This window comes from Haliotis rufescens, unplaced genomic scaffold (genome assembly GCF_023055435.1).
Source record: "Haliotis rufescens isolate VD_foot unplaced genomic scaffold, xgHalRufe1.0.p SCAF_16, whole genome shotgun sequence".
NCBI classification, from domain to species: domain Eukaryota; kingdom Metazoa; phylum Mollusca; class Gastropoda; order Lepetellida; family Haliotidae; genus Haliotis; species Haliotis rufescens.
This window is the reverse complement of record NW_025963846.1, coordinates 30,233,027-30,247,278: the sequence shown is the minus strand read 5'-3', so window position 1 is coordinate 30,247,278 and position 14,252 is coordinate 30,233,027. Positions and strand designations below refer to the sequence as shown.

Genomic DNA, 14,252 nt, shown 5'->3' with positions numbered 1-14,252 from the left:
TCGTTGAAGGCGGCTCATCAGCTGGGTTGTTGGCAGTAAGAATAGAAGGGAAATCATCACTTCCACAAAGATCATCGTGGACTGTCCATGTAAATTCATTTAACATATTGGAATCTGAAAGTGAAAGATCCAAAACAGAATAAGTCCCGCTAGCAGGATGTAAGTAAATTTTTGCGCCATCATTAAAAATACATAGATTATTGTCAGTGATAAAATCTCCAATGACTTTTCCCTTTGAATTTGTGTTGGCACTTCCCCATAGATGATTATGGCCATTCAGGTCTCCCATGATTATACAGGGATTCGGGAGCTGGCCATATAATTACTGTAGTTCAGACCGCCTAGGAGCTGAAGAGGGTGGAATATATAAGGAGCACAAAGTAACTACTACATGCAGTGTGTATCGAACTGTGACAGCTTCTAGGTTGATATTCAGAGGAACAGGGTTGTGGATCACATCCTGCCTCACTAAAATAGAACATCCCCCAGTAGCTGTAACAGTGGGAGGAGAAAATAAATGATGCAAAATGTATTTACGCAAGTCAAACTTATCTGTTGGCTTGAGATATGTCTCTTGCAGACAGAATGCTGATGGGTGAAAGTCCTCTACTAATAACTGTAATTAATTAAAATTGGTCCCTAGACCTCTGCAATTCCACTGTATAAGTAGATGGTAATTGTTCATGTTATCGGTGGTGGAAGGACGGGCGATCTACTTTGCCCTGACTGTGGCGACTTGCTTCTGCTGCGCCCACGGGGATGAGGAGACGCATCCATGTCTTCCAAGATCTGATATTTGTTGTAAACTTGAATTGGATCACGGAGACGCTTTGAGATTCTGTCAGATTTGCGTGAATAATCTACTTTCTTGCTGGCATTTTTAACAGTTGGAGATGGTGATGAATGTTGCGTCTGAGTCTGTGAACCAGAAGCAACACCTTCAGGAACAGGATCAACAACTTCAGGAACAGGTGCAGTGTTCAGAATGGAATATGTGTCTGTTTTGACCTAAGTCTGGGAGTCAACTGATGTAACAGATTTGTTTATTGTTCTCAACACAGCTGTGGAATAAGAAAATGGCAGAGTTTGTGGTTGGCTAGCAAGTACTAATTTCTTTGCATCAGGGTAAGAGGTTTTCTTTTCAAGTTTCACTTTAATGATTTGGTGTTATGTTTGGAAGACAGGGAATACTTTTGAGGAGGACATATTGCAGTTTACACTCTTTGGGTTGTTAGTGCAATCATAACTGTCATGATGTTGTGCAGCACAACGATAACAAGTTTTTGTTTTTTTACATGATTGAGATCCATGTCCAAATTTTGGGAGAGGATTTGGAATGTATACTTCTACTCCAATGTGACAATACCCTGCTTTGATTGCTTTAGGAAGATTGTGAAGGGCAAATGTAAAGAGGTATGTATTGGTCTTGATAATTTCATTGTTTTGTTTCCTTGTAAAGCGTTTGAGGTGAGTAACTCCTTGATCTTTCAGCTCTGAAGTTAGTTCTTCTTCGGTCAGGTCAGAGAGGATTCGATCTGTATCTCTCACAATACCTTTACAGCTTTTGAGGGTGTTATGGGGTGAAACCTTCACCTGGGTAGTGACCAAGGTTTTAAAAACTTGCAGAGTGTTTAATTGTTTTCGAGTTTTGCACTCGATCAAGAGGAAACCATTTCTAATTTTCCGGACATTTTAAACATCACCAGCTATGCCATAGATAGATTTTGCAGTAGCAAATGGATGTAGCCTTAAAGGTTCACCATCAATAGATTGAACAACTAAAACTCTGTTCCAGCTATCAGGAGATGACAAGGAATATTCTTCGTCAAAAGATGAACTTTCATCCAATGCATGTTGTTTTTTAGGGGGTTGTGCCATGGTTAGTTTGTGTATGGTTCATTACCCCACCAAAGAGTGTCAATGACGATGCTTAATACAAGCAGATCTCCGACTTGCCGCACAAAGGATACTGGGATGATATACTCAAGCAAATTAACTAAAAATTAATCAATCCACCGGATTGGCCAATGAGCCACCGCCTTCTTGGCATAGGACTCGAGACAAATTTCAAACTTGAAATACATATAATTGAAATACATACATTTGAAATACAAACATTTGAAATTGAATTGAGACATCAGTCAGAATAATCAGGGCCAAACCTCAAGTAAAATACAATTCTGAAATATAACTTGTGCAAATGCAATTTTGAATGCACAGGGCTCAGCATGACCAGCCGATTGATAGGACCGGGCCCATCCCGTCTAGGCGAAGTAAGGGTCGAAGTGGTGTATTGGGCAAAGGAACGCTATTCCTGGAACCAGTGCCCTCAGCCACCAGACTACCGTCCTCCGCCGACACAGGGACGCAACCCACAGCAAACGGGCTGCCCACTTTGGTCGCCTTTTACGACCAGCAGTGGGGTGCTGTGGAAATATTCTACCCCGTTTCCACACGGGGGAAGAGCTATTAGTGCTACCCAGCACTCACCACGAGGAAGTTGCTCTTCAATAGTGCCAATTTGTAAAATAACTGAATATTCAGGCTTTTAATAAATTTCCTAAGTGAAAATTTTGCACATTTCAACTGTAAAAAAGATAAACACGATAAAATAAGCAATGCTCAGGAGAAATATTTACTTTGTGTTGCAAGTCAAAATAGTGTAAACGAAAATCGCACAATTACCAAGCAAGTGACATATCAAAACTTCGTCACCATTACCGATGCTATCCACAAGGATACCTACATTTCCTTATTATTTCCCAAACTGTATTTCATTTTGTTGATAGATGTGACCATAGGCCCTTATACTATCAATAAAAGTGACAAATGCGCTTACGAATTGCGCAGCACAGGTCGCGAACTAGTCTAGATTTCTGCTATATCATTGGTGTACTCTCAGGAAAAAAACAAAAACAAAGGCAACAACCAGTCCCGGGGAATTGCTTTAGATCAGTGCCCCTTTAACTGTGAAGAAAGTTTTGCGACACCATGGCAATGAGATTACCAATGATGAAAGTTGCTTTTGCAGGTGTTATTTTTCATGTGTAAGAAGCAGCTCAGTGGCTCAATTGGCTCAGTGGCAGTCACTGTTATTAAAAAATTATAGATGGATGTGTTGAACGTAACAAGCAAGGTTGGAGTAGCATGTATATCTTACAGTGGTGTCTATAGAAACTCCGTGTCATGTAAGGAAATTAACCAGATATGGCAGATTAGTGGACTTAGACTAATATTAGACTGTTGGAACTCAGTGTCAATGGGTAACAAGGAAACAGTATGTGAGGGATTATTTATTGATGTCCTGGCTAGTTTGATAATGTGTGGAATCGAATAAACAAAATAGGCATCCTTGCTGGACTCCAACAATAAAATTCAAACACATAGAAAGGATACAAAAACATTTTTATGACCATAATTTTTGTTTTGTTTACAGTGTTAATTTGAATTGGTCATGAATATTCAAGGTATTTTCTATTTCAGATTATTTTGTATGTTGACTTCTTTATTGAGTTGACACTCAATTGGATTTATTATATCCAATGTCAGGAATAACTTTTCAGCTACCGGTAGTTGTTTTTCAATAATTAATTCTTTATCTGTAGATTTTATTTTTATTGCAGGAATCAGCATGGGCGTTATTTGGAGCATACCTCAAGACTTGGTAAATAACTTATTACACTTCCAACCATGATGAAAATGTGCTTTTATTTAGCATAGAGAGCACACCAGAAACCTATGATTCTTATGAGTCCTCTACCTCTATTACATAATTTCCATAATTGTGCTTTTTGGCTACAATAACACTATGAGTCAGGATAAGTACATGATATAGCTCCAGGCTTTGATGTCTACATGTCACAACTTTTGAGGTACAATCAAGCAAGCCCTTACCTCAAGATTCCAAAGAGCATTAAAAGACTCTCTCAAAAGTTGTTTAATCAGGCATAAAACATTGAAGGCCATTTTGTATATGGCATTTTAGAGTCATAATGTCATTATCCAGTCGCCAGATCGTTGCTACGATGGTGCTGACCTCTGTCTCTTGGATCTACGTGGTTTGTCCAGAGGAATAGAACAACCAAGGTCTGTACCCTCTTCCTCCTTGTGATAACTGATGGTCCAAGGTAAAGATCCACCAGTGTTCATTGTCATGTCATGAACATCACTGTCACCGTGCGCATGAGGCTCATCGGCAGTTGCTGATTGTGGTCTTAACTCTTCAACAACATTATCTTCTCCATAAGACCTCTTATTTGGTCACTGGGTTGAGACGCAAGAACTGTGGCTCTCACAGGGTAACAATCAGTGGGACGAACATCATAAATCTTGGATCTGAACTGATTTTGAGTCTGATGACAAGGTCTCTCAAGCATGAGTGTTGTCTCTGTCCGATTTGAGATATACTAGATCTCCAATTGTTATATCTGCAGGGTACGAACGGAGATGTCCATGTGCCTTGGACTTACTGCTTGAAGGATGATTAAGTTGTCTGTAAAGCTGCTGATTGAGTGCAAATTGGGGGTCCCTTATTTTACACTGAACGCCAGTAATCTGTTCACGTTGTCTGATCACCTCTCTAGATGACAGCCCACCCTTTCTAATCCTTGTATTGTTGGCTGTAGCTAAGGTTAGAGTAACTGGAGAAAGAGGACCGCCTTCCTGGCTCAAGTGGAGACATTCGACACCCAGTTCCTCAATAGTCCTTTCAGCGACAGGGTTCTTGTTTACGTTTTTAGGGGAGCCTAAGTCTAGGTGAATACCTTGCTGTGACAATATCTGATTCTTGGCCAGCAAAACGAATCCAGGGGTAGGATCCACTCTGATTGTGCAACCATCTGGGCAAAGATGCTTAAAATCAGCAAAGAATGAAAATGACGTTGCGTAAATGATCATGTCGATCATTCTGTACAAAACAGGTTTGGGTGAAGGATGAAACAAATTCCCTCAACAAATTCCCTCATGACATCAGCTGCAAAGTGGGTGCCAACAGTGTTCGGGAACAAGTTGTTGACTGTGGATGCAATTGTGATGGGATGGATTTCAAAGTTGCACAATGGTGACAGGAAGTAGTGGCATCAGTGATTGCCTGGTCATTGTCAAGTGCATATAAATACCTGTTTAACAGTTGTTTCAATTGGTAGCATGATGGATGATTGAAGCCAATGTGCAGGGCAGTGATGAAACCATTGATGACAGTCCGTGGTATTATAATGCTATCAAGCTTTGGTTGAAATGGTTTCTCATCTGACACAATCAAAAGGTTATTACTGGCAATGGAAGCTACCCTCAAGTAGCGTTTGACATCCCGGATGTCTGTATTTTTCTTTGATGGTCTGGTTGCTTGTGACAGCTGAGAGTGAGTTCTGCGGAGGTCTGGGCATTCCTGTTGATGCCACCATCCACAACATGAGAGGCCACAGATTCTGAGATATACTTACAGGTCTGTTCAGTACACTCAACAGGATGTCTACTCGCATAATCAGAGGGCAAATTAGCAGCACCTTAATTATGTGCCACTCAGATCTGATATCTGCTCAGGATAGATAGAAATGTAGTCACTCTCGAACTAGTAGAGAAGGCACCTCGTAATAGTTTGTTGTGCACCTGAACACAGGAACGACTGTCTGTCAAAACCTGAGTTTGCTTTTTAGAGGCAGTTATATTGGGAGCAAAGTGTTTGACTGAGGAGGCGATTGCACGTGCCTCCAATTTGCATGGTAGCCACTTCAACTGATGTTTCTTCTCACTGAAGAAGCCTGCAAGTCCAGTGTTGCCATCAGTGTTGACATACAAAGTTGCAGCGATTTCTTGTGATTTGATAGAGGCGTCAGTGACAATACACAGGTGGTCAGATGGACGAGGTATGGTAATAGTTTGGCAGGAGAACAGCTGAGATTAGGCACTTTCAAAGGATTTCCTGAGATCATCAGTCCACAGCGTTGTCAAGGGAATTCATCAAGGATGCATATCCGGTCAGAACCCTGCTCAGAGCCTTGTATGCCCCGATGAAGCTGCCAGACGTCCGTACTGTAGGAGGTGGTTGAACAGCAACAAGGGCGGATATCTTGTGAGCACTCGCCCTTAAGGTTCCATCAGACCAAATCCATCCAAGAACAGTGGTAGATTTCGGGCATACAATAGTCTTGGTTGCACTCAGGTGGAGGTTGTTGTGTTCCAAGGCAGACAAGACCATGCGCCAATTGGAGAGGGTTTCTTCCGGAGATTTACCACCACAAAACAAATCATCTGCTAGTTTGATCATTCTACAATCTTGGACAAGATCCCCCAAAACTCAGCTCATCAGCTCTTCTAGGTACACCTCTGACCCTGGCATGCCAATAGGACAGTGAGTAAAGAAAGTAGGCCTTTGTAGGGGGTCTTCATGAACTGTATTGAACTCTGGGATAGGGGTATCTAGTAGAAAGTCTTGAGCAAGTCTGTTTTGACAATAAACCTCCTCTTCCCAATCACCCGAAGGACTTTATCCACATGTGGCATCAGTGTAGGTGGGGGTTTGCAGTATTGGCCAACCTTTCTGAACGATGTGACAGACTTCCGCCGCTTGGTTTCTTAACGAGAAAGGACATAATTCCTGCAATTACCATACCTCTATTTCATCATCGCCAAAATTCCCATTGTGGCAATAGTCACACTATAAAATCTTTAGATTTTTTCAAACAGACGTCCACTTCACTGCCAATTATCCCATAGTTTTGAGGTAAACCCTATCCCTTGTCAAACTGCATCTGCGCATGCCCAAGGCAGGAAAACATCATTTCTTTCCTGTGTATGTTGTATCAACAAGCAAAAGGTTTTGCTCATCAATCCAAACACGTATTGGTTAATAATTAAAAGCTAGTACAAGATCGAAAAGATTACAACAGATGTAGTACTTGTGCATGTGCACGCCAAGATCAAGATGCACGTACTGCAGAGACTCATCAAAAGAAAAATTTGACAACCTCTAAAGTATAAATCCAGGTGGAAGACTAGATCATCGGACAAAAAAATATACATCGATCTCTTAGTCTAAATCTAAATCAAATGTGGAAAAGTGTTCTCTCTGAGGTAAACTGAATTTTTTTTGGCTTTTGATGGAAAATCATGTTGCTCAACCCACCTGCCCAAAACTAAGGAGCAGGCATCCAGCTCTGGTCTTGGGACCGCAGCCTTATGCCCGGGTGTTATGGGTTGTTTGGCCACTCATGGTTTTAAGAAACATTGGAGCCCAAATCTATTCCATTACCCCCCTTGAGTATGAGTGAATGATTCCAATCGCTGACAACAACCATGTCCAAAATGTTTGAAGGAAGACTAGATCATCAGACAAAATGTCTACATCGTTTTCTCCACAAAACCCAAACTAAATCTAAATCAAATATGAAAAGTGTTGTCTCTCAGGTAAACTGACTTCCTAAGAGAAACACATGGTCACCAAAGGAGTGATGTATTAAAAAGAACCCGTTTTTTTTTCTTTTGAAGAACAATCACGTAACTCAACCCAAAACTAAGGAGCAGGCATACAGTTCTGGTCTTGGGACCGCAGCCAAAGATAAAAAAACGTTTCCAAGCTATATCACAGGATTTAAAAAAGCTAAAACAACATGCAAATCTAAAGGATACGACAAGATCTAGATCACATGATTCAGATATGAAACAAAGTCCAATTTACATACACGTCACAGGTCAGAAAGTTCACAGGACAAAGGACGCGTTGTATCTAGGGAGAGTAGTCACTATAGCCCTTCCTCTCCCCATACTTCTCGGGAAAAGAAACATGTTCGGCGTTAAACAACAAACAAACAAACGGTGAGAGTGATTTTAAGAGTATATGAATAAGGCTGAAACGATAACGTGAAAGCTTTCAGCTTGACATTGAGTACTTTAAACTTTAAAGCGTATAATCTATTCACCATAAGTTAGCTGCGTCTGCCAATCAGAGTCGGCGAGTAAATTGGAGTAGGGGGCTAATTTCTAAGGTAACCTTGTTTCAATGTTTAACAACTATTTGTGTTTGTATGAGATGATGTGTGTCTAATTCCATATATTTAACTTCCAAGCATGTTATCACAATAAATTGAGTCGCATATAGGATAAGTTGGAGTAGAGGGTAATTTCTAATGTAAACTTGTTTTAACATTTCATAATTATTGGTCTTTGGAAGTCATCACTCCAAGTTTAATTTCAATTATTTTACCAAGTTAAAAAAAATAATTGCCATTTTCGCTTTTGGCGACTATTTCGCCAATCAGTGTCGTTTTAGCTATAACCCACTTATTGCACATTATAAGTTTCAAATTATAATCATTTTAACCAGTCGAATACGTAAAAAATGAAATAAAAACAGATAGAAAATAAAGGTGCTTTCATGAACAAGCACTTGTTATAAAATGCGCATCCGCAGGCAATATTTAGTAAACAAATAATTAAAACTTATGCAACAACATAGCGTGTGGAGACGATAGACCACTGAAAACAGCATATATATGCACACCCAATGACCCCTGACATCACAGGGCATTGTTTTGCCAGTGCGTCAGGCAAAAAAATTACTACGAATTACATCACAGGGTATTGTAAACTGTTTGACAAGTTTGTGGTACTGTATTCTAAAGGTAGGCCGAAGATTCTAGACAATCCAGTGATTGATATTGTGAACAACAATCCACACTGTCAGATGCCATGAACCAGGTCACTGTGCCTGATCACCGGATCTATTAAGTTATCTCTTATGGGTGAGGTTAAAACGGCACCTCAGCAAAAAGTCACTGATTTCTCGGACGAAAACAGTACCTTGTTTTGACAAAAAGGGCTACTAATTGTTGTCTGTTATCTGGAGAGACATTCTTTTGATGTTTGTTCCTGGCAGAAAGGGGAGATACATATATATGAAATTTCTATAAAATTACTATTTATTAACTACTTACTAAAATAAATATGAAACATAGTATACCTATAGTCCAGTTCCTTGACATTTTCGCCAGACTCAGTTTCAGCTTGACATTGAGCTAATCTGAGTGAAGCTACTTCAAACCTCAAAGCATGTGATCTTTCAATGGATACTTTCAATGATACTTTTAATTTGAGTAGAGGCTAATTTCTAATGTAAATTGTTTTAGGTGATTAACATTTCACAATGATTTATGTTTGCAAGTTTAATTTCATTTATTTTACTTCAAAGAAATCAAAACATGTAATATTTTTTCAATAAATTTAGTTGCATCTCCAAATCAGAGTCGGCGAGTAGATGCTAGTTTCTAATGTAAACCTTTTTGAACATTTCTCAGTTATTTGTTATACATTAGCAAAGATTACCATACGTTTAGTAGATTGCTTATCCTACAAAAATTAAATCACACATTTACTAACATATATAAAACTGAATGAGTGGCTTACAGACGATAAATAACTTTAATACGTGATCAATATTATTCACATATTCCTTAGCTGAATCAGAGACCATGTAACAGTCTATATGTAATATGGTCTCTGTCCGAATGTCACGTCTTCAGCTCCCTGCATGACATCAGCTGCAATCGCCAATTTTGTCGAGGTTGTGAAATATTTCTGCTGTAGGAATATTACGTCCGCTGGAATATCCCTTGTCAATACTGCCTTATCTAGGCATGGTAGGCAAACACATATTCCATACACGACGTAGGTATACTTCCTAATACACACTGTCGAAATCCCCGCGGCTCCCAATATGGCCTGTATTAACTGTAATCGGCAAACCTCGTCTCTTTCCGTAACTGCTTCAGAACTGAGCGCTCGTCATTCGTGACCAACTCGTGTTATTCCGGGACAAGCAAGTCTACCCATAATTCCCTGTATAGCCGAGGGCGCCATTTTGGAACACAAATGTAAACAAACACTCAAACCTCGTGTAATCGATGTACACCGTGATGCTTGATTGCGATATGCCTACCTCGTGTATCGATGCATGTTCTCAATCACCTCTAACTCGGAAATCCCGGTCTAAATCCATCTGAGCCATTCACAACGAGGACGTCAAGTATTTCGAAAACTCGATTGACAGCCGAAGGAAGAGCAGCTTGCGGATGCCACAGGTACGTAGCAGGGCTTCGAGACATAATGTTCCATGATTTCTATACAGAGATCTTATGGAATGGATTGATTTAGATATTTACCTGATCTCCATGTTACTACTGTAAATGTCAAGGGCCTTTTAGTTTTGGTTGTTTTCGGAAACCTTTTGTTATTATTATGATCAAGCGTTTGTTGTGACATTGGATTTGGGCTTGCATAAGAGTTACAGGCGTAGGACTTTTAAGGGTCGTGTCCTTATTCTCAACATAACGCTGGGATTTGATGATAAGGGTTAGTTACCATGGGTATAAATCTGGCAAAGTGCATGTCATACAAAACGTGGCATTCAATTCCAATCATGTGTTGACACCTGAACCACCTGAAAGTGAGATATGGATTACAATGAATAATGGCAGCTTATCAATCTTTAACAAATTCACACTGAAACTTTGAAAGGATTAAGACAAGTTAGTTATTTTCTGTTTCAGCATGTTCAGGGTTTGTGGGGAGGTTCACAGACATCCTCAGGGAGGATACGAAGTAATGAGTGAGTATTTTTGTGTGTGATAATTACAAACTACATGCATTCATCATGGTATATTTCAATGCAATGTGAAACTTCACAATCACAATATTCGAGCTCTGTGATGGTGGCCTGTAAAATAATTGAACATGGGCCAGGCAATCTAGTGATTGTTTTTATCAGCAAAGATCCATGCCCTCAGAGTAAGATGACAACCTAGTTTGACCACCCGATTCATTAGTTGATTTGTGTTTGGATGTTGTTTTGTCGTTGTGTTTGTGTGAATGTATAAGTGTATTTAACTTAAATCATGAATCTTATACTTGTTTCTCTGTGCTTTTACAATGTAACCCAAATTTCCTTGGAAATAATAAAGTATTATCTTATTCATATAATTTCTGAACAAAGTGTCATATCAATGTTAGATCTCTGTCAAAACAGTGCCATGGAAAAGCCAAACAAATAGCCTAGAAATAAAAGTAAATACTGCATTGCATTAATCTGTATTTCACGAAAATTTAGCAATAATTCATGGAATGATATTGACTTGGTGAGGATCTTTCTGCTTTGTCGAACAAGTTATTCCGTATGTAATGTATGTGTTGAATGACGCTGACTTTGTTGTCAAAATATAGTTTTGACATTTGTTAAATATGGGGATAGATGTCATCTCTGAATGTTTGACATGAATTATTATAATTAGGGCAATTCTAAGTCACAACTGGGGTCTTTTCATTTGAATCAAATGTACAACATGTACAGTTTGGACATTTCTGTGATGTCAATGCATCTTATGTTTGTAGAATATCCGGATGAATAAAAGAGACAGTCATATGTGCAGCATCAATGCAAAGAAAGACCATAGAAGAGAAGCAATGAGGAACAAGAGAAGAGCAACAGTGAGTGATAAATATTTTGAAATTATTCTGTTTGGTTCATATGGTTATTTTGCAAATATTTCTTCAGTTTGTTCCTTAACGTTGTGGGCACAGATGTCCTATTATCTAAGGCACTAAAATTTGCTGTGCAGAGTTGCATCTCTTGGGCTTAGCAGAAACCTATAGTCATGGGTTCAAATCCTGGTTCTCCCCGATTATGTTGCTAGGTTTCTCATCGTTATACACTTGCTCGTGGGATTCATCAAAGACCTGAATCACTTATGACTTTCTTTCCACATCAAGCTAACAGACTGTGATTTATCTAGAATACTGTCCAAAGCAGTGTTAAACCCAACTCATTTATTTAACACTGCATCCAGCAATAGATTGGCTATATGACAAGGATTGTAAATATATATTTTCCCATGATGATGAGTTGGAACAATCACTAAATGACATCACTTCCCATGATTCCCAGCAGTCTATGCTTGCCATACAAGCCTAATTTATAGATCAGGTAGTGATCGAGTAGGCTCATTGATCGCATGTAATCATACCACAATGATGTGGGATATTGTCCATAACAGTTATCATCGGTTTGTCTGGACCGAGTTCATAACAATTATCACTGGTTTGTCTGGTTGAGATTTGAAATGCAATTATCTTAAATGTTTGGCATGTAACAAGACTCACATATGATAACTTAAGTGATTTTGCTGCCTTCTATCTGTAAGTATATGTGGCAAAAAATATTTTTGATTGCTAAAATCTTTGTACATAATGCTGCAGAAACTAAAGTCCTGCTTGAGATCCCTGGATGAGTACTCCTGGTGAACAATCTGGAAGAACCAGAGAAGGGAGTCCTTAACAGAGCGTGCACCCCTTCAGATATCAGGGGTGATTTGCAGACAGCGATGACGAGGGTCCTGTTATTTCAATGGAGGCCTACCGAGAAGTTGTATGCCAAATGGTACTGGGACACACAAAGGCTGGTCTGGTTAATGTGAGAAGACCAACCAATGCCAAGCTGGAGTGGGATCCTTCGAGGACATTCAAGAAATTCTTGTCTTGAGCCATGTGGTAAACACTTGAAAGGAATGATAAATTGGACTTATTGTCTTTCAATGTGGACACAAACACCAAATGGAAAGTTCACAATTCTACTAACACTATGCAGCAGAGATAGTCCAACTGGCACACCCTCATCCTGGTTCCTGTTCATCCATGGCAATAAAGAAAGAAAAGGAGGATTGAGGGAAAGTAAGTTCTCTGAACTGGTGAACATAATCCGTGGGTACTGTCACACAAACAGTTATCACACTCCGTTATGAGTATTGAAGAATAGGATGAAATTGCATACTGCATCAGGAACCATCATGTGCGATATACTATAGGCATATGAATAAATGAAATTGATAATTTGATTGTTGCTTATGTTTCATTTGTCAGCTGTGTAAATGGGGATGTTTCATGATTTTGCCTCAGTTTAATAGCCACACTTATCTTATGAAACCATGCATTGCTTGGGCATCTAAGGAATAAATAACACTTGTTTCCTTAGCTCTGAGAACGTCTGATGACACATTGATCTGTTATGTCAAAGGTCAAAGTCACAACCAGACAAAAAGTTTGTTTGTGGTCTAACTCTTCCTTTGGGCAGGGGTCGAAGTTGGAAAAAGGTCATGCGTGACCTAAATATACTACATTTTCCCCTAAATTGCCTTTTCTGCAGAAATCTTAGTAACTTTTATTCATATACTGGTTATATTATTTTCATATTTTTGTCAATGATATGTTGAATTCTACCAAAGGACTGCATATTTGGTTTTTGTGCTGGATAGCTCTTTGAAATGTTTTTGAAATATTTATCACTGATATTGAAGGTCAAATTCACACTCAAAAGTGATAACTCTTGAAGGGTTGAAGTGTAAGATCAAGGCAATAGTGAAGGGGTCATTCATAAAGTATTTCTGCAATTATAACTAAAATGCCTATTTCTGGAGATATTTGTGAAGTATTAAGCATGTAGTTGTTATATTATTTGCATACACATATATGACCAGTGGTTACAACTCCAGTGTCAAATTAACTCTCAATCTCTTTTAATAAAAGATTTCACAGTAGTACCATAAAACTAGGGTTAGGCAAATTTCAATGAAATTAGCATTTTAGATGTAACAAGTACATGTACTGTTACAAATAGTCTTATTATCATCTCACTAGGACCAAAGGCCCAAGTGAGCACATTGTTAATCACTTTTTCTTTTTCTCAGTACAAACTGGAAGTCTGGGCATGAAATTTAAGGATACCATTATACGAGAACTGATGTTTGTTCATTAAATACCATTTACATCTGAAAAGAACAATATATGAAATTGAACAATTGTTTTCTCCAAAAATGTTTTAAGAGGATATTAACCATTAAAGTAACACAGAATATAACAACAGCTATCTGTTATGCGCAGGCTAACATTATTTACCAGAAACAAGACATGAAGAAAATTTGCATCCGGATACCTTCCAGAAACCTTTTGGAAACCTACCACATGCCTTCAGCAACCTTCTAATGTCTTGGTATTTTCAAGTTCATTTTTTTATGTGTTTCACACTTAAGTGAACAAAATGCACCCCCCCAAATTTTGACATTTTTTTGGAAGGTATCCGGGCCGGATCCAAAATGGGTAGGTATCCGGAAAGATTCCGGAAGACGGAAACCTACACTTTTTTTGACCCGCTAGACCCTCATGAGGCCTTCTATGGTGGACGAACCAATGCCACCGAATTATACTATGAGGCC

At 39.0% G+C, this 14,252-nt stretch overlaps 1 protein-coding gene and 1 long non-coding RNA gene across 2 annotated transcripts in view; both read left to right on the top strand.

Moving 5' to 3' along the window:
- The first annotated feature begins 1,104 nt into the window (after positions 1-1,104).
- The window catches only part of LOC124119557, a 128,338-nt gene continuing 115,190 nt past the window's right edge, over positions 1,105-14,252 (top strand). Inside the window, exons 1-2 of the mRNA XM_046482111.2 lie at positions 1,105-1,125; positions 3,624-3,664. Coding sequence (XP_046338067.1) covers positions 3,632-3,664 — 33 coding nt within the window. The 5' untranslated portion in view covers positions 1,105-1,125; positions 3,624-3,631. The remainder of the gene's footprint in view (positions 1,126-3,623; positions 3,665-14,252) is intronic.
- On the top strand, positions 10,080-12,878 carry LOC125381035. The gene is made up of 3 exons (XR_007221653.1): positions 10,080-10,600; positions 11,380-11,475; positions 12,244-12,878. It is a non-coding gene; the product is annotated as an uncharacterized LOC125381035 (long non-coding RNA).